This window comes from Carassius carassius, chromosome 26 (assembly GCF_963082965.1).
Source record: "Carassius carassius chromosome 26, fCarCar2.1, whole genome shotgun sequence".
Lineage (NCBI taxonomy): Eukaryota > Metazoa > Chordata > Actinopteri > Cypriniformes > Cyprinidae > Carassius > Carassius carassius.
The window spans coordinates 10,303,381-10,325,186 of record NC_081780.1 but is presented as its reverse complement, the minus strand read 5'-3'; the positions used below and the strand labels follow the sequence as shown (position 1 = coordinate 10,325,186).

Here is a 21,806-nt window from a genome sequence, read left to right as displayed (position 1 = left end):
CGAGGAAACGGCTGCTTCTGCACTTTCTATCCATGATTGAGCTCAGTTCAGACCCCTGCTGACTTACACATATGTGAGGGAAACACACACACTTCACTTAAACACATGAGTAAACCAATGAGATCATCTAATGTTTCCGAAAATCCAGTAGTAGACAGATTTTCCTTCATCTTAAAGACATTTCTAACTATTTTAATGGAGAATAATTAATGATCTGAGGCATTATGTAATTTATTGATTTTAGATTATGCTCTTAATAAAATTAATTAGCATTAGAGAGAAATGCTCCATCTGTCAGATTAATTCAAACAAATCTTTTTTGCACTTTACATTACAAGAACCGGCTATTAAGAGTCATTCCTGAATCGGTCTACACTCTCATGCTGTTTTTGATTCACCCAGAACCACTTCATTAGAGTCATTAGTTCAAGAATCAGACTACACTGGTCACATTTTATGTTCTTTTTGCATGCAGCCCATTTTGACAACAAGATATTTACTGCCATTATGTTGCAGTACACGTTCTTTATATTAAATCACACTGAATGCAATAACACACTCACATTCATTTTTGTGTATCAAAGTATTATTACCTGTATGCAGAATTGCAGATCTCTTTGTACTCCTTGAGCTTGTCACAGACCATCTCCAGGAACTGGTTGGAGTACGCACTGAGGTCCTGCATCAAACTCATTAGATCCTGAATGGACTTCTCAACAACCACAGTGCTCTGAAAACACAAACAAACACACACTCAATACGATACACTCTGAAGTCAGGGCATCACTTCTATTCGTTTCTCAGGATCAGATGATTGCCTTAGAGACTGTAAATGTCACTGTTGTTAAGGTGCGGGGGAGGTTCTGGTCTGAGGTCAGGGTTGAGTTTAAGAATGACCCGTCCAGACGCCCTCTATAAAGGACCGTGATAGACTACAAAATGTTGCAGACTATCTACTCATTTGCTCGCTTTTGAGCAAACACGTCAAATAGCCCGAAAAACAAACACGATCAAAACCCTCCATTCACCTGTCAGATCCAGACAACCCTTCTGTAATAAATGAAGCATGACGATACAGAAACATATGACCATGGATATTATTTTAAATGTGTGGCAATGACAAACCTCCACTCGTCCACATCCTTCAAGCACTTCCTCAGCCCTCCCTACCATTTAACAGTTTTACCTTGCCATCAAAGCTAATGACTCTAATAGCAGAATAACTTTCTCCTAGAACAAGGCACAAAAAAGGCCACATTTTAAACACTATGAAGGGCCAAAACAAAAGAGCCATGAGTCTTAGCACAGCTACCAACATTTGGCTGTGTTTCTAATGCCAGCAGCGACTGACTGAAAGTGACAGCGAACGTTAGCATGGCATTGGCAACGTTGCTGCCTAGTGCACCGAACCATAACTTCCTTGTGGCATTGGCACAAACTGTCTGTTTAATTGGACTCAGCCCTAACCCAATCCAAGCACATTGTGACCCATCCCGCCCAGCAGGGGGCAGCAGTGAGTGCCCCGAGTAGTTTGTTCTTATTAGCACATTGCTACACATTTGACATACAATCTGATAATACACATATCAATGCCTGCTGTTTGTGCCCCCTGCCTGAGCCCAGGGGCAGAGAGCGAGGTAATGATCCGTGGCCCTGGCCCGTTGAGTTTTCTAGCAGAGAACCGAGGGGGATGAGGGAGAAACGACTCAGCAGGGGAACACTAGCCTTCAAAGCTGTGCCCCTGGTCACACTGGAACAAGTCCATCAATGCCATAGAGTGTTCGATTATGTGAGTGAATGGGTGTCTGGAAAAGATTGGCATGGCTACTGAGAAATGAGCGTAGAACATACATATCAAAATATTTCAACATTTACATAGTAATTGAGTGTATATATATATATATCTATATCTATTAGGGATGGCACGGTTTGCTGAAAAGAATCCGAACCGTTCGGTTCACCCCACACGGTTCGGCACGCGCTGGGACCGCAGTTCAACTTAAATCTGATAAAGCATCTGTAATATGGTTAGCACGTAAAACAAACTGGGTTCAACTAATAAATGTTTCTGTTGATGGATGCGCATTCTGGATTCCCAGACATTACAACAATAGCGATGAGGAAAAAAAAAACCTGGACAAACCATTCACTCTTGTCCAATGTGATTGCAGAATGCTGGAATATTCTGTCATCACCTGGGTGCTGAAAGCGCGCGCGCACAGATGAGACCTGAACAGCACACGTTAACATGTATAACTAATTTAAGCTCTGTCAGTTTAAACATTTAAGAGCCAAAGGACGCGAGCTCACGCGCGCAGTGAGAAGATTTGTGCATTTGTGCCTCAGAACGCGCGCAAATATAAGCTCTCTCTGATGTATTGTGTTTAAATGGACAAATTCACACAAATATCTTGTTAAAATGCCCGTCTTGGGAAGTATCCAACAGCCAGAGATGGGTAGTAACAGATTACATGTAATCTGGATTACGTAATCAGATTCCAAAACTCAAGTACTTGTAATTAGAGTAAACTACTTTTTAAAATACTTGTAATCAGACTACAGTTACTTTTTTATGGATTACATGATTACATTTTATTTACACAATGGTAATAAATTGTTCACAATTCATTGATTCTCCTAAATTTCCTTTTTTTTTTCTTTTTCAAAATTCATGTTTGCAATGTAGCTTTTTTATTTTTCATTGATACATTCATATGCAATTCTAGTGTTTTATTAGATTAAATATTTAACCTAGCAGTGATATTGCTGTGAATTTCATGTTTTTCAATATTGTTTTTTGTAGTGTAGCTGTTTTATAAATGTACTTAATTATAAGTAATTAATTATAAGTTTTATTCAGTGTTACTAGCAAACACTAACAGCGAGGTATACATTAGTGTTAGTATATTGTAAATATTAACTGTCCACACATTGCACTTGAAAAAGAAGCAATTGTGGCTCTTGTTGGTGAATGAAATAAATTTTGTGGAATAAATTTTTTCTTTATAATTTCAAAATAGTACAAGATTAGGCTAATTCAATATATGTGCTATCAAATAAGGGTTAGCACAAATGTAATCCAAAAGTAATCAGATTACGTTACCAAAAATGTGTAATCTAAGAGATTATATTACTGACTACAAATTTTGTCATGTAATCTGTAATCAGTAACTGATTACAATTTATAAGTAATCTACCCAGCTCTGCCTACAGCAGACATAGCCGGCTGAACGCAGGTCTGCTGTATCAGTGCATTCTCTTAAAATGACAGTCTTATTTTAATCGAACAGCAACAACAAAGAAATCACTCACTGCTCTTGATTAAAAAGCTTTGATAACTTTAATAAAGAATAATATTTAATTTATACAGTCCAATATGCAATGTGGTTTTACATTTGATTACTTTATTCAATTTCTGTACCTAAAAACTTATGCTAGACCTGCCTAAAAAAAGAAAACAAACAGAAAATGGCTGTTTATTGTTTGTATCTTATATTTATTTGTGCTGTTGCTTGTAGTTGGATAGAATATTCTTCTTTTTTTATTAGAAAGTATAGTTTTTCCATAAACATAGCACATAACGAACTGTACCGAATATATATATATATATATATATTTGGTACAGTTCGGTACAGTATATATATATATACTTATCAATTATTCACATAAATGGAGAAATTATTTGTAAATTGTATGCATGTATTTGTGTGTTTACTTTTCATATTCTTTCTTCTTTTTTTTAAACTATCATATACAAATTTATTTCCATATTTTTCATCAATTTGATGGTATTTGATATAAATATTTTGGACAGATGGATGGATGGACCGATGGACAAACAGACAGACAGAGACAGGTAGATGAATAGATACAGATGAGGTCAAAAGTTTACATCCCCTTTTCAGAATCTGCAAAACGTAAACTATTTTACCAAAATAAGAGGGATCATACAAAATGCATTTTGTTTATTTTGTACTCACCCACAAGAGAAAATAATAGTTGATTTTATAAAAATGACCTCATTCAAAAGTTTACATCACCTTGATTATTAATACTGTGTTCTCACCTGAATGATCCACAGCTGTTTTTTGTTGTTGTTGTTGTTTAGTTTAGTTTTTCATGAGTCCCGTGTTTGTTCTGAACAATTAAACTGCCTGATTTTCTGTTTAGAAAATCCTACATGTCCCCCCAATTCTTTTGTTTTCCAGTATTTTTGTGTATTTGAACCCTTTTAAACAATGACTGTATGATTTTGAGATCCATCTTAGTTGCAATATGGATATGTGTACATTATTAGTACTGCCCTTCAGAGGCTACAGTAGATAGTTATGTGTATCCCAGAAGAAAAAACAAGTTAAATTTACCCAGATCTTCAAATTCAAAAAGTTTTAAATAGATAGTCAGTCTTTGTGATCTCATTTAGTTGTGACCGGTCATGACAAAAGGAGCAATTGAGAAGCGATTGTGAATTTGTTGTGGCCTTTAGGAATGTCTAAAGCCAAATGAAAAAAGTGCAATAAAATCAAAGTCAATGTTTATGATCTTGGTTCATTTTATATAAGAAACATAATATTGAATAGATCATACATTTCCGATATACTGCCCAGCACCTAATAAAAGCTACAGAGACTGACCAGAGAAATATCATACTGAAAGCTGCAATATTTGCTCTCTCCCCGTCTCATTTGTAAAACTCAATATTTCCCAGTAAACAAAGTCTCTAAGCTCCATTATTCAAGTAACAAATGCCCCAACGCTCTGCGGCACATGTCTAATTCTCCTCATTTAACACACTCATTCGTCTTAGCCCCAGAAATCATTAAAAAGTAATCAAGCTCCAGAGAGAGAGAGAGAAAGAGTGAGAAAGGGAGAAGGAGAGGAAAATAAAGCTGAAGGATGGATAGAAGCCTCACAAGCAAAACAGACGGCAAGAGCTTTAGAGAAAAAATCAAACCAGCAGAGGTTCTCTCATCTCATCGCAAGTAAAATCCTTCCCTTCTACTTAAATGTCACACTGTGCCATGGGAGGTTTAGGATGTGTTGCCGGAAATTCTACATCTCCTGACCCATTCTTAGTCTGCTCACACTACAGAGCACCTTTGAATTCTTATTGGAGTATGTCCAGCCATGTCAGCCTTGATTTGCAGCTTTTTTGTACAGAGGTGTTTAAAATGAGCAGAGCTGCTGGAGGGAGTGTCTGCTAATGGCAGAAGGTTTAGAGCAGTAAAAATGAAGAGAGTCATAATAATGAATGCTCAGCGTGCAGAGGGGCTCAACTGGTGAACGTCCATGAGAGGGAAACACAACATGCAGTGGAGCGGAGAGAGAACTTAACACACATGCTTAGTGACACTCAGAGGCCTGAGTGTGTGTATATACATACAAATCACACCACACATACACACGCTCTCTCGTGAAATGCTAAGTAGAACTGTGAGACACAACAGCAATGGCAGAGCTCTTTTTAATGGCTATATATATATATATATAGAGAGAGAGAGAGAGAGACAGAGAGAGAGAGAGAGAGAGAGAGAGAGAGAGAGAGAGAGAGAGAGAGAGAGAGAGAGAGAGAGAGAGAGAGAGAGAGAGAGAGAGAGAGAGAGAGAGACAGTAGTCAACATTTGAAATGGATAAAAAAGTTAAAGTTGTCCTAATACAAGAACGCGTTTTGTTTTTAGGACCAAACCATGTTTGCCTGACTTAATGAACTAACAAGTGAAATCACATTCCTGTGAACTTCACTTAACTTTCATTTAAAATAACACACAAAAAAAAGTGAACAGTGAACAGGCTTTAAATAACTATAACCAGAATTATTCACGACATTGACGAAACTGTGGTTAAAGCTGCTTTACACAGTTTCTGCATTAAAGTTACTTTAATGAGAACATTCCCAATGTCTCTTGATATAATCAGCCAGTTTGATTTTTTTTTGTACTTTCAAATAAATGAGGAAAGCTTTTGACCAGATACTTTTAATTGAGTAAAATTTTGACGGAAAAACTTGCAGCGTGAGCAAAGATGTCTATACAGTTCCAATAAGCTACTAGAGTATGGGGTTCACACACCTTTGGGACAAACTTACATTCTTTACTGAAAATCTTCTTGCTTTACATACAGAATAAGTAAAAGATTTAATTGATTAAACTGAACATGTATTACACATACAGTATAATTTAGATAATATTTAGCATATGCACATAATTGTGATGTCAGAGTATTTCTAGATCATATGAAATATTATATATATATATTTAATTTATTAATAAAAAATGAATGAAGTGGGTAATTAACTTTCACAGAATTCTTAGCTAAAATTAAATATCAAGCACAAATATATTATTAAAAAGAATATATAAATATATATACACCTGTATAAAATCCATCGTTTTTCCATTTTTAAAATCATATTAATTTCCATTACATTTCTAGGCCTAGAGATCACAATGTAAACGTTTCTGGGTTTTCCTGTTCAGAATGGATGACAGGCTGGTGGACAGATGTTGAGATGAGGCTGTGTGTGTTTAGAGGAGGTTCACGGGCCATGGGTTTTCTCCATTATTCCAGTTCTAACCCTATAGCACAGAGTTCAGAGCATTTAACCTGAACCGTTCCGGCACTTCAATTACACCACAACAGACACACACACACACACACACACCTAAAACATCCCATACCAGCGGGTTAAAAATATAAACATTTCTACATGGTGTGCATACCCACAAACCTTTACAGATTTCATAGTAAATTTATATGGTAGAGCAATTTCTTATGACATTAGAAGCATGAAAACGCATGCAGAAACACACAAGCCTCTCCAGGGGAAAGGAGTGTAATGCATGAGAAGGGCAGCGGTGCGACAGTTCATTCATCATTGTCAGTGTGACCGTACACCACTGAGACCCACAGACATGCACACACGTGCCAACATGACCCTACTACTCAACCGCAACACCACCACAACACATCTGTGTGAATAGATGCAGATGCAGGATTTTGCTTCTCCTGTTGTGTGTGTGTGTGTAATGCCTTGTTTAAAGGGTTAGTTTACATAAAAATAAAATCTTGTCACTATTTATTCAATTTCATGTCATTCCAAACCTACATGAGAACAAAATAAGATTTTATTTCAGACAATGAAAGCCCAATTCTATTTAAAAAAAAATAAAACAAATCTAACTACCTTTCTAATCTTTTTATATTCTATTTTTTTTCATTTATTATGTAATTATGTGTGTGTGTGTGTGTGTGTGTGTATATATATATATATATATATATATATATATATATATATATATATATAAGACCTCTAACACTAGCTTGCTCTATTCTTTTTCTATTCGATCTGTTTTCTTTTTATTTATTATATTACTTAAAAGCCCTTGCTACGTGTACTGCGTTAAGCTAACTGAGACTTGTTATAGCACTTATATATCATTGCTCTTTTTGTTGGTTTTGATTGCTTCCACTGTCCTCATTTGTAAGTCTCTTTGGATAAAAGTGTCTGCTAAATGAATAAATGTAAATGTAAATTGACAGGGATGAAGTACAGGCCAAACACACAGGCAAAAACCTATGACATGTGTAACAACTAAATGTAAGTCTGTTATTTCTTCTAAAGCGAGTTGTGTGAGTGACAGGCTCGAGCAGCGAAGCAAACCGAGCAGCATAATAGCACCAGGACTACATTTCCTGCTGTAAATCCGCTGGCAAAGGATTGCGTCTGTTTTATTAGAAATTATTTAAATAAAGGTACACCGGGTCTCCATCTCTGGAGGAGAACTGATTACTAAATAAATGATCTCAACAGTGTTCAATCCAAATGTAAATACACATTCAACTTCGCCAAGGGTCAATCTAAGGTGTGTGTTTATGGGTGTGTGCATGTATATTGACTTCATCTAAAGCTTCTAATCAAATCAAGGATGAATTTGTGCCAAAATACCATAGATTTTAACAGAACATGACTTTAGGCAAGTAAAAAATTTTGTTCTTGTGTATACACCTCTAACCTTGCACCTCCAAACTTCGCTTACTGACTTTTTCTTTCTTTTCCGGAGTTTTTCAAAGTCTTACTTCAGCATAATAATATAGGCCCACAAATAAATCCATCATAAATGTACCAGCTCTGAGATGTCAACTTTATGTTTAGTTCTCTAGGCTCACATACACCCCCTGAAATAAAGCCATATGGGGCTAATGGTGTGGGGAACAAACAGAAGGCAATGATATACACATTATCATTATGGAACGGATGTTTGTGTACACACATATGCACACACACACCCTGCAGAAAAACCCCGGTGTACTGGAATTATGTGGAAATATATTAAAATGACTTAAAAGAGCAGTTCTCTTCAAATTCAGCTCAAGTTACTGTAGGCCTCAATCCAGAACTTGGCATGCTTTAATGCAGCAAGGACTGACAACATTTTTGGCCACTTTTCCGTTGTTTTAGTTCCACAGGCAAAGATTAGCTTCACTTCTCCAGAGTTAAACCCCTCGTACATGTAAACTAAAATAAAGCCAAAGTCCGAATTCAGGCTGCAGTTGGTGATAACCGTTGTCAGTCTCTTCCACAATTCCTGTTTAGGTAGGGGTTTAGCCCAAGGTCAGGCTGGAGTCGATGGGGAAGATCATTGGCGAGAGGAGGGATTGTTTTTTCGGCCCACAGGTGGAGAAACACAGTCAGCAGGCCACTCTGGTGCAGTCGAAGCCCAAAAGACTAAAGCTGGCCTGAGGGAGGAACCCAAGTCAGAAAAGAGGAGTTTCTGAGGTAACGACAGAAAAGAAAAAAACAGGAGGAGGTGACTGTGCCCTAAAGGACACAAGAGAGAGTGCACACTGCATCACTGTCAGACGAATCTTGATAAATTCCATCAGTTGAATTGAAAGGACTGTAGTCTTTTGAAATAATAACATGAATTTGCCACATAAATCTAGTTCAGGTCTCAAGTCGTCTGACCAAAACATTAAATTGGAGGTTCTCAAACTGCAGGTCACGAAAAGAAGTTAGAAGGGGTTGTGAAAATGATGTATTGCCATCACGGAAAAATGACTCTAAATACTTATATAGCATATTAACAAAACTGTTGGAAATCAAAAATTCCATAAATGCTAAATTATTCTATGACTTCTGATTAACTTTCACAATTTTTCTGGCTTGAATGGCAATGGAGCCAGTGACAGGGATTCTCCATTTAGAAGCATTATATGCATCTGTGACCCGTGAAGAAAAAAAGTTTTCTTAATGGAGAGATCCTTCTGCATCGGTTTTAAAAAGATTTTCCAATCCCATTCTATCTGTAAAATAAAATAGCATAAATTTGGGGTTGGAACAGAGATCGAGTGCTCGAGTAAGCCTACTCAGCAGTGACAGTGATGATCAATCATGAAAACAATAATCGTGAACGTTTTTTTCTTTTTTTTTCTCATTGGTTATAGCAGCACTTTGGGCGGCAACGTGCATGCAAAGCATCCAAAGTAGGCTATAGAAGTGAAAAGAGAGAGAAGCATAGCTCCGAAGTCATGTGGTGATGTCTGGTTTATAGGTACATACATATCTGATTAATCTAATATAGGATTGGTTGGGATATTAACATTTATTAACATTACCAGTGTTTAGTTTCATGCTCAAATGCAATGCCCGATATTAGTTATCTGAGATGGTCATATTGCTTTTTAAATGTTTCTTTTTTTTCCCTTTTTTTTAAACTGATATTTTAATAACGCAGCAGTGCTTTTTTGTCATATTTGTTCAACAGTAGGCATACTTCAATTAAATTTGAAGAAAATATCAGGAATCACTTGATAATGTAGATGAAAATATAGCACAAATCTGCCATAAACAGCATTATAATGAGAACTTTATAGAAGTCTAGACTATAGTAAATTCCTTGCCTGTGTTTCAGTGCGTTGTTATGAAAGCACATCATGGTGGGAGCTCGCCCTCTCTCTCTCTCTCTCATGCTATACACATCACTGGCATTTCATAAACAGCATTATATTTAGAACCTTATATAATGTGATATCTATAGTAAATTGTCTGCTTTCCTTGTCCGTGTTTTTGTGCATTGTCATGAAAAGCATCACGGCGGGAGCGGCGTAACTTAAAGTTCACAGGTATTTGCATCCTTTTGTGCAGATACAAGTTGTAAAGTTACAGCTCATGCAGGCAGCTATTCCTATTTCATTTATTTTTTTAAATTGCTGTATTACAATGACAATTGAAATGAGAAAATGCCAAAAATGCCCATCCCTACTTAAAAAATTTCTTAAGCTAAACTAAACTGAAAAAAAAAACAAAAAAAAATCCAGACAAAATCAGGGTGATATGTGGGCCAACATTTGGATCTTGCTGTGATCCTGGTGTCTGTGGTTGTGAGAGACCTTTAATATCAGCTTTAAAATATTTCCTGAAACAAAACAAAAACATGGAAATAAATTCCAGACAAAATCAGAGTAACTGGCAGGCCATCATTTAGATACTGGTATGATCTTGGTGTCTCTATACAGAGAATAGTTCCTGCAGACTTAAACAATGTCTAGACAATGCCACCCAGACCTGTCTGTTTTGGTTTCTGCAGTGATGAGAAGTCCCTAATAAAGGCCCATGCCATCTTTGAGCTGTGCTCCTCTAACAGAGCCGAACACTACAGGATGCCAATCAAATGATATCGCACACACACACAGACCAAATATACACCCCCACACAACACAGACCCTATAAACAAAAAGGTCACTCTCATTAGTTCAACTCTAGAGTGATGTGTAGGGATGTGTGTGTGTGTATGTTGACAGTGAATACAGTGTGATTAAAAAGGTCAGCTTCATTAGCAAAGCACTGGTGGCAGCTCAAGTCCACATTTCACAATGAGCTTTGACTGAATGGCACAGACAGACAGTAAATCACGTCTCTAAAAACAGACTTGTGAATAAAACACAGCTGCGAATATTCTGACTACATTATAGCTCCAACCATGAATTCCGGCCAAAAACACCTATACTGAGATCTGCTTTAACTGAAAAGACTTGCTGAAAATAATGCTGGATATCTGTAGATTCCTAGAAAACAAACATTTTGGTATTTACGATGTCAAAACTTTTTAGAACTTTCCAAAAATATTTGGAAATATTTTTATATTACACTTATAGAATATATGAATGTATATAAATTACCAGTGTTATTTTAAAAATCATTTATATATATATAACTTATATATAACTTATATAACTTCTATATATATATATAAGTGTTTTAGTTAACAATAACAATACTGATCATTACAAAATATAATTACATTTGCATTTGTTAGTGTGAATGAATAATGTAAACTTTAACTAAGTACCAATTCTCAATATTTTGGCCACTTTTCACTAACATCAGCTAAAACCAAGTGCATTCTTGATTCTCAAGGTGTCTGGACATGCGGCCCCTGTAAGCAGCACTGTAGATCCTGTGGTGGGGAAGATTAATAGAGCCAATCTCCAAACATGCTGCACAGTGACCCCCTCAAAACATTTCTAATGAAATAAATCAATCAGTGGGCCCAGGACCTGCAGATAGCATCAGTGAAACAGATCAGCAGAGAGAAAGAACTGGAGAGGACTTTAAGGCTTAGGGCAGGCAGAGCATGGATAGCCAGGACTTCTGATATCACTGGCCTTGCTATCATACTAGACAAAGTGATTACAGCCAACTCCAACTTCCGACACAGGAGCACTGATAGCAGGGGCTGTCTGTATTTAAACAAGCCCGTGCTCGAAATTGCAACTGCTAATGCTAATGCAGTAACAATTCTCTTTGCCAGAGCACACAGCTGTCCATTCTAATATGTGCCAAGAAACCATTCTCCAAATTTTCATTACACACAGAAAAAAACTGCATTGTTTTTAATTAAGTTTAACAATTAAACTAAATGTCTACTCTCCATTAAGATTAGCCTTTGAAAAACAACCTTTTCCAAATAATCAGTAAATGGTCGTGTTGTGTCATCTGTATTTAATTTTAAACAAATGAAAACAAGCATGTGATTAATATAAGAACAATCTGTTAAAATGTTATTCTACCTTAAAGTTAATTTTTCAACATAGAAAACATGTTTTCAAAACAAAATGTGTTTTCAAAACAGGGATGAAATTTGCATAAAAACATTATTTTTCAGTATTATTAAAACACACACACACACACAATATTTAAATGAAATGTTATTTATAAATGCATATAGTTATACAAAATACAATTACACATTACATATGATTTTATGGTTTATTATTATATATTAATGCCTACCCTGATTACGGTGATTGTCCAACAAAATAAAGTTTAGGGGACAAGTTTATAGAAGGAAAGGTGACACTGGGTTATGGCAAAATTGGTCAGCTTTAAAAATGCTGACAACAACAGACATAAAATCTGTCCTGAGAGTTTTTCCTTTGCAGTACTGTAAGTAAATGGGAGTGGGTGTTAATGTGTGTGTGTTAACAAGGTTCCTGATGGCAAAGAGCAGTATATTTAATGTTGTGAAACTAAAAGAAAACCCCCTTTCCCCACGGATCAATGCTCCACTTCTCCCAGGCTGATTTCTCATAAAACACCTGCTGTAACATCCGAGCCATGGCACCTGGAATACACTGACATGCACCCATAAACACACACCCACATCTCTCTGTCATCATTTCCGTGACCACAGGAGAGCACTACTTTAAGCACCATTTGCCTTCTCCATTTGGTCTACAATGCATCACAGAGGCAATAGACAATCTGGAGAGAAGCCTCACTCAACTTCATGGCTGCTCACAGGATGGATGGCTGTTCAATCTGAGAGGAGGGTCAATTTTATTCTTGTACTTTCTCAATACACTGCATTGAACACTGGGAGCTGGAAAACTAAACTTTAGGATCGTACTCCTAAAATAACTTCAGAAATGAAGCTGAAGCTGACTTTTCCATGTATTTTGATGTCAGAAACGTACAGACATCGAGGAAACTCTGCTGCTCTTCAGTCTTGCTTTACACCTGTTCTAGGTGAATATATGCTAATGTTGGGCTCAATGGGATGTATTAAATGCATGTTAAAACAGAAAACTTAAAAACGGTTCATTGAAATTGTATTACTATTTTACAATATCACTGTTTTTACTGTATTAAACGTATAATGCATTCTTTGTGAGCTTCACATTTAAAACTATTTAACTTTCTTGAAATATAACAGGCCATTTGGTGAGTAAAATTTTATTTACTCACTAAAGCCAAATTTTACCCGCATTTGGTGCTTGGCAAATGTTCATTTTGGCCCCTGAAGAACAAGGATGCGAAGCCAATGCTTTCCGAATGCTGTGCCGATTTTCTTTCCTCTGTGAAGTTCAAAATCAACAGGCACTTTGCAAAGTCTGTGAGAACACAAACAACTTCACACTCTAATACAGTTCTTCATGAAGGGCTTCATTAAAGTGCCTCTGAAGAGCACACTCTCTCGTTCTCTCTAACACACACAGACCACGACCCAGGAAACGGTTCTACAACAGTACAAAGCAAAAGGCCAGGAAGGGACGTGCCACGCAAGCTGTCAGGAGCAAAACTGCTTTTTGATCGAAGGTAATTATAAAGGGGAAAAAATCCCAAACAAAAGAACATTTTATGGAGCCCCTGCTATCCAGAGAGTCACTCATTAGCCCAGCAGGGTAATTAGCAAGATGCCGCAGTCCTCGTTAAGGAGAAATCATAATCGTAAACAAATGGCTGTGAGCTTTTGGTGCCTTCCCCTAAGTAATGAACCGCCACTGTTCTCAAAATGAAAGCAATGCTAAGATGTACACACATGACACACAACTTGAGATGACAGGTCTCAGTTTAAAGAGTAAGGGGGCCCATAATGGCTCTCATCTGAGTTATAACAGAGCGCTAAACTCATTACACTCGGCACAAGTGCATTCTTGCTCTCGTATATTTGCAAAGAGAGCTTCTCGTGAGGTTAATTGACCAGATCATGGATTCAGAGAGCGGGAAGACATTCAAATAACTCAAGCTGTACATGCACAATTGCACATGAATACACTCAGGAACAAACAGAAGCATGCAGCTCAACATAGAAGACAATATCTGTTTGGTAGCTTCTTTAAGGCAGTACTAAAATAAAATAATATTAATGTAAAATATAATATAATAATTATTATATAATATAATCTAATACTATATAATAATATAATATAATAAATATAATTTTAAAACAATTCTGTTATCTAATCTAATACTATATAATAACCTTATATAGTACACTAAATGACTATATTTTAAAATGGCATTTTTAAATCATAATATATTATATTATAAAATAAACTAAATAATAAAAAAATCACCACTATCCTCTATTTTAAAATGTCATTATTTTTTATATAATATAATATAACTTTTAAATTATAATAAACTTAAAATCACCACTTTCCAATATAATATAATATAATATAATATAATATAATATAATATAATATAATATAATCAGCACTAAATAATCTTATATTTTAAAATGATTCTGTAAGGAGCATGTAAACTACAACAAGAAGCAAATACTGGAAAGGTGAGAAGTGAGACCATACTCATTCCCTTAGCTGATGAACTAAGCACATCCTGTGGTCTCTATGGCAATAAAAGCTTGCACTTCCTGTGCTGCCAGGAAGCAGTCCTGGGAGAGACGGACAGCTGGCAGCTGGTCGCCACAGTGCCGCGCTGTGTGTTATATAAGCTGCACTTAACTGCTGATTCCAGGTCAGCCAGGATCAAACACAATTTCAGCTCCAATTATGATGTAGGTTGATATGGGGGTAGGTGGCCTTTATCGCCACTCTCGAGAGAGTGAAGGAGAAGAGACGGGAGAAGAAAAAAAATAACCTCCCCCCTCTGTGTAATTCAGAAGAGAAAACAATCAGACCGAGCTTTTGTACACTTGACCGGTAGGCAAATGCTGTTTGAACAGTTAGTCTAATAAATGGATCGACTAATGAAAGTGAAGGAGAGCGGGAATAACAGAGGGAGAAAAAGAAGGCTGTACTATTTTTCCATATGTATGTGTGCACTTATACATTCTCTGAAAAATCCCAAGAAGTTCCTTTTAGGATCATTTAAAAAGAAAAAACAAGATACCTGTAGAAGAGGTCTTTGAACGCCCAGGTTTTTCATGGTGTCAGCGCTGGCCAGGATTTTGAGCGGGTCGGACACTTTGGTCACAGACTCAATCTCTTTATTGGTCTCGGTCCGGACCTGGCTGAGAAACAAGTCGTTGATGTAGTAGGTGAGGAAGGTGCGTAGCTGACACTGCTTGTCCTGAGCTGGACCCATACGGGACTCGATCTCCTGAATAAACCTGACGACACGGAAAACAAAGCATTTTCATTAAATTTGAGAAAAGAGACAGGTCTATGCAAAGTTTGACTAAGTTTGCATATATCAGAGTAGAGGCTTATTTGGTTGGCACATTGAGCAGTGGTGCTGATGTGGGAAATTTGGGTTTGAATCAAACTTGTTTTGTGTGCCAATTACTTTTTGGCATATCGGTTTTATTTTGCATTTCATTTCAAAATGTACCTTTTTTTAAATTATATAATTAAAAAATATATTATTAGTATATAGCAATTTGAGATAAAAGCTTAAGAAATACAATTTAAGTTTTTTAATATTCATTTAAAAGAAAATAATATTAAAGTTAAAATATTTTAAAGTTATCATTTTCTGTTCCAGGTCAAAATTGAATTTTGAATGCCAGTTTTTCAGTATGGCCTCAGACTTGAAAAACACACATATAAGCTCCATTTCTGGCTTTTGAGTACTGCACATACACCATGTGTGTCGGTGAGGGAGCAAGACAGGTGTTGAGCAGGGACGGGCCGTTGCGTACGAGCAGACAAGAGGCTCATAGATCAGCAGGAACGCTGATTTATCACTACAAGACTACAGCTGCACAACCCCCCAACTCTAAACACCTCCCTCAGCACTGCACAGCCAATTAGTCAACCCAGCAGAGGGGAGCCCATCCACACATGTGCACGTGAATGTGTGTTTGTGTGTGTGTGTGTGTGAGACATTAACAGTGGAAGCATGGCTCAGCCCTCAGTAAGAAACAACTGTACCACAGCATTTAACTTTATAAACCTTTTTTTTTTTCATAACAAACTACAAAATATTGTCTATAAAAACGTTAATGCCCTAGCAGTGGCAAATAGCTTTGGTTTGCTATTTAATTTGATTACATTAATGTTTAAATTGAGATTTACAATAATTGTTTTAACTGCTACTATGTAAAAGGAATATTGCTATAACAAAAAGCTGCTGCAATAATTAGTTTGAAGTGTTTGCAAACCAAATATTATTGCACTTTTGTTCATATAGTAGTACTTTTAAATGAAAAAAAGTGCACAATACACTACTTTTGAATTCATTATTGAATTTTGTGGATCACAATGTGATTAATCGCAGAAAATCATTTAATTTAAATCAAAAAAATTGTAATCGTTGTCCAGCACCGATAAAAACCAAAAGAAACTAATAAGAGAAAAATTGGCCCCTGCTGCCATTAAAACATTTAAATATTTTTATTTTCTCACTATGCTTATTTTAAGAAACACTGATCCATGTGAGTTCAAGATAATTTATAATTAATACCACTTTGGCAAAAAATCTATTAGAAAAAAACCCCCAGTGTTACTGTAAGTATGCACAATATATCAGTATACTGTATCTGTTATCGGCCGATATCAGAGATTTTTAATTTTATGTATTAGTCAATATTGGATATTTAATCCTATATGCTCATTTCTCCAATGTGCATTCTTTCACATTTTGATTTCTTTTTTTTGTCTTACATACTACATACAGTAATTCCTGAGCTCATTAGCACATTGTGAATCCTTTTATTCATTTATCCACCTGATATATTAAAGTAAACACTAATGCATATGGGAACTAGTTAAGTGATAAATAATATAAATAATACTGAAAAAAATCAATATTAATTATGCAAAATATATTGATGCCATATTGGTAATCGGCCAATATTAATAATTTTTAATTTATCCATACCAGCCGATATTGGATATTAAATTCTGCATGATAATTTCTCAAATTTTTACATTTAGATTACCTTTGCCATCATCTAACACTCACTTAACGTTAATATTTAAAAGATTAATAATTTTATATCACCATAATATTTGTTTTTAAAACAGGCCTACTGTATATTAGTACATAGTATGTAAATAATTATAAATAGTTATTAGGGATGGCAGAAAAAAAACGAACCGTTCGGTTCTCCACACACATTTCGCCATGGGCTGGGACCGCAGTTCAACTTAAATCTGACAGAGCATCTGTAATATGGTTTGCTATAAATAACACATAAAACAAACAGGGTTCAGCTAATATATGTTTATGTTGATGCATGTGCATTCTGAATTCCCAGACATAAAAAAAGTGGACAAACCATGCACTCACAATGTGAATGCCTTATGCTGGAATATGAGCAGTCATTTATTCCGTCATCACCCAGGTGCTGATAGCGCGCTCACAGATGAGACCTGAACAGCACACGTTGATATCTGTGTTTAAACTAAACTCGTTTAAGCTTTGTCAGTTTAAACATTTAAGAGCCAGAGGATGCGAGCTCGCGTGTGCAGTGTGAAGATTTGTGCGTTTGCTCATCTGAAGCGCGCAAACCCGTGCCTCAGAACGCGCGCAAATATAAGCTCTCTCTGAAGTGATTTTTAAATGGACAAATTCACACAAAAATTATTTTGAAATTGTTAAAATTGTTTTGGTAAGTATTCTACAGCAGACATAGCCGGTTGAACGTAGGCCTACTGGATCAGCACACTGGATTGGTGCATTCTCTTAAAGTGACAGTATTTATATTAATTGAACAGCAACAACAAAGAAATCACTCACTGCTCTCGATTAAAATGTTTTTGTTACTTTAATAAAGTGCAATCTTCCAATCTTCCAAGTCCAATATGCGATGCTGTTTTACATTTGATTATTTTATTCAATAGCTGTCCCTAAAAACTCATGTTAGATTTATAAAAAAATAAATTAATAAATAAAACTGAAAATCACTGTTTATTTTATTTGTATCTTTACTCAATTGTATTTATTTGTGCTGTTGCTCGTAGTTAGATAGATTTTTTTTTTAAGTATAGTTTCTCCATAAACATAGCACACACCGAACCATACCGAAACTGTGACTCTAAAACCGTGAAACAAACCAAACCGTGAAAAAGTTGAACCGTGCCACCCCTTATAGTTATATAATTATCGGTATTGGCCAGAACTTTAAAAATGGTGCATCTCTAATCAGTTCAACAATTTATCAGCAACAATGACCATTTAGTCGCTTTAATTTTTAAAATGAGGAGCTATAAACTTCCAGACAGAAAAGTGTGCACAAATTGTATAGTGTAATTGAAGTGTCTCAGTTCAAATTTGTTCTGTGTTCTGTGTATCACGTAATTCTGCAGCCGGGACTGTATATAATATATGGCAGGGCTTCTCAGGACCCTCTTGAATAATTTGGCATGGTTTTGAAATACAGACAAAGATAATAGCTCAATCTCCACTTCATTATGTCACCAATATAAATGTCCTCGATAAGAATTATTCACACCAGATGGTGTCTCTTACTTCTGCTCTCACTTGTCTAATAGACACACAGCAACATGTGCACACAGCAACACACATACACATATCACGAGTGCAGCCTTCATGTGATCACCTCCCTGTGTTAATATTTAATTCCATAAGTTTGTCTGATCACTGGTCTTATGAGGTAAATGGAAGGTGACAGCTGCCGTAAAGGCTTGTTGGCTCTCTCAGCTAATCAAGTTTTGATTCATCCAAATTCAGAGAACAAAAATGCATCAGGGAAATTGTGAGCATGACTACAGTGACCGCCGTAGCAGAAGTGTATGTTAAAGAAAGACCCACAGAACAGCCTGGAAAAAAGTAAGTGAAGAGCAAGAAAAAAAAAAAAACCTGAATGTTGCCATATTGTCTGGTTTTTTAGATTTTGTCATTTTTGCAATCTTAGTTGTCGTCTGGAGCTCCACTTAAGTGCTAATCAAAGGAAACGCAGACAAACTTAAAATTGTTCAACCTACTGGGCAAGAAGTAGCAAAACACTCTCTTTCTGTGTTTGATCTGTGGCATGCTGCATTAGGCAGGTGGAGAAGTTGGACACTCCTCTCTGCAATCGCATAAGACGTGTGAACAGCATGTGAGAGTGTAACCAGGCTTGAATGTGCTGAGAGATGTTTGAAAACTGAGTCAAGAGGAAAAGGATGGAAAAAGAGAATCAGGCTAGATCGTTACCTGGTCTCACAGACGCCTTGCTGAGAACAGCCACACTTTTCACTATGACAACAACAGAAGGATCCATGCATAAATGCCACATTCTAATCACTCACTTTTTGTAAATATGTGCATTAGTAGTAAACATAATGAATACTACATTTTCACTGCTTATGATGGTAGATTGTAGACCATCTATAAATCAGAGAAGCCATTCATTTACATTTCAGTTATGATTCTCTATGGAAGAGGAATTTCCGGACTCGATATCACCTGTGTTAAAATGTATTACAACTAAAAGCATGTGTGTGACATGATATATATCTATATATATATATCTGAACACATGCCATTTCTGTAGAATGGACAGTTATGAACAAATGAAATTATTGTTTTATATTATAATTTTATACATCATAATTTTTACACATTTAACATCATAACTTATACTACAATAAAGGCTGTCAATATATTTAAATTATTAATCGGATTAATCACACCCTTTTTCTGTGGTTAATCGTGATTAACTGTACACTGTCAATTGCTATATCCAGCAAAGTAAACCAATAGATTGAATGGTGATTCTTAAAAAAAAACGAAACATTTTTAAAAAAATAACTAAGTGATATAAGTCTACATTTACATACCATAAATAAATAAATAAAATAATAATAAAATGTAATCAACACCAAAAAAAAAAAAAAATAATAATCTCACTGCCTAGAGCTGATTGCTTATGCAGTAAACAGATCCATTGAGAATTATTAAACAGCAACATACAATTGACAATTCAAAACATTATCCTGAATGTGTGTGGAAACAACGTAACTGTACTGAAAAGTGTCATATGCAATGTATAATCTGTGCATTTAGAGTGCGCATACAGGGTTTGTTTGTGCATCAATATATCAGACATATCAGATATGCGTTGCTTACTGTAAAACTCCTCCACTCTTCAAAACAATAACAGAGCTTGTGTTTTAAAGCCAAAGAGTATTTATTCTCTCCGCCAGCGCTGTTGTAATCAGCTTGGCCATCTTTACATTAGCGCTGTTATGGATTGATTGTTTGAATGCATCTGCTTACTGGATAACTGGACTAGAAACTTTCCCGGAGTTTAGCGGCTTGAAAGGATATGATCGACTTTTGCGTTGATTACATTAAATAATTTTAACACATTAATCACACATATTAACGTTAACAGCCCTAAATATAATATAATACAATATAATAGTAAATTACAACAATAGAAAAAAGCAAAAAGGCAACTTTCAAATTCAGAAAATTCAATAAGAGGCTGCCTAACATTCTTATCATAAAACCCCCCAAAGTGATTTAAAACAGGGACAAAATGTCTGAAAGCTCCAGAGGACAACAAACACAGCTGGACCTTCATCTCCACAGAGATACCATGAAGACACCTTGGCAACTGCACAGTGTGGGCTATCCATGTCTGAGAAATCTTAATTAACAAGTTACAAGTTTATTGTGAGAAAGAAAGAAAGAAAGAAAGAAAGAAAGAAAGAAAGAAAGAAAGAAAGAAAGAAAGAAAGAAAGAAAGAAAGAAAGAAAATGCACTTTAACAGTATTGTTGCTGTGTTTTAAATTAAGCAACGGGTGAAAAAAAAAAACTGATGTTGGATCAGAGCAGGAACAGTCACCATACTGAGCCCCCCTCATGTCTGTAAGCATAACTCACAGCTAATAAGGGGATTATGGCATGTAATCAGAGTTGGGCTCCTTTACATTCTTTACTGAAATACAATTACTGCTGTGTGATCGGGACATAACCATTCATTGATGGATGATCTTAATCCATCCAGAGGATAACATAAATGAAACATTTGATGAGGGTCCGGAGGACTAGGAAAAATGATTATAACTCTACTGTGAATAAACAGGTTTTAGCCTGTGTGTGGTCACAAGATTCATTATAATTTCTCACACTCGCAATCAGGGATATGAACAAATTCCAACCCCGAGTGTTTAGATGTGTATATTTGGGACTATTTTATAACCACCCAGAACATCCTACAGTAGCGACCGCATCCCACTGCGATTTAAAATAAAATCAAATAAAAATCCTCCGAACACTTTAGCAGTTGCAAAGCAAAACCCTAGTAACCATCCATAAAAAATAAAATAAAATCATTTTTAAAAAGTGTTTCCAAGTAGATTTAGATAAACACTTCTACTTGGTCAAATATTTCTCAGTAATAGTTGGATCTGTCAGCACCTTCAATTCAACCTCTTTGATTCAACAACAAGCTTTAACAGAACTGTAATTCTTCACTGGTCTCCACTGAAGGGTTTGGCTGAATTCACTGGCTGACGTCTAAAGCAACTCATAGAATGTGCCTCTTCTAAATCAAAGCCCTCATCCTGTAGACGCTCTCACAGACATACACAGACCGAGAAACATTGCACACACACTGAGTCCCAGTTTATTAGCGCTGACTGCCTCTGATTGCGCTCA

At 36.0% G+C, this 21,806-nt stretch overlaps 1 protein-coding gene across 1 annotated transcript in view; it reads right to left on the bottom strand.

The window, feature by feature from the left end:
• Nucleotides 1-21,806, bottom strand: part of exoc4 (exocyst complex component 4) — a 123,933-nt gene that overhangs the window by 26,682 nt on the left and 75,445 nt on the right. Inside the window, exons 11-12 of the mRNA XM_059511116.1 lie at nt 15,140-15,359; nt 594-730 (exon numbers count right to left, since the gene is read on the bottom strand). Coding sequence (XP_059367099.1) covers nt 594-730; nt 15,140-15,359 — 357 coding nt within the window. The remainder of the gene's footprint in view (nt 1-593; nt 731-15,139; nt 15,360-21,806) is intronic.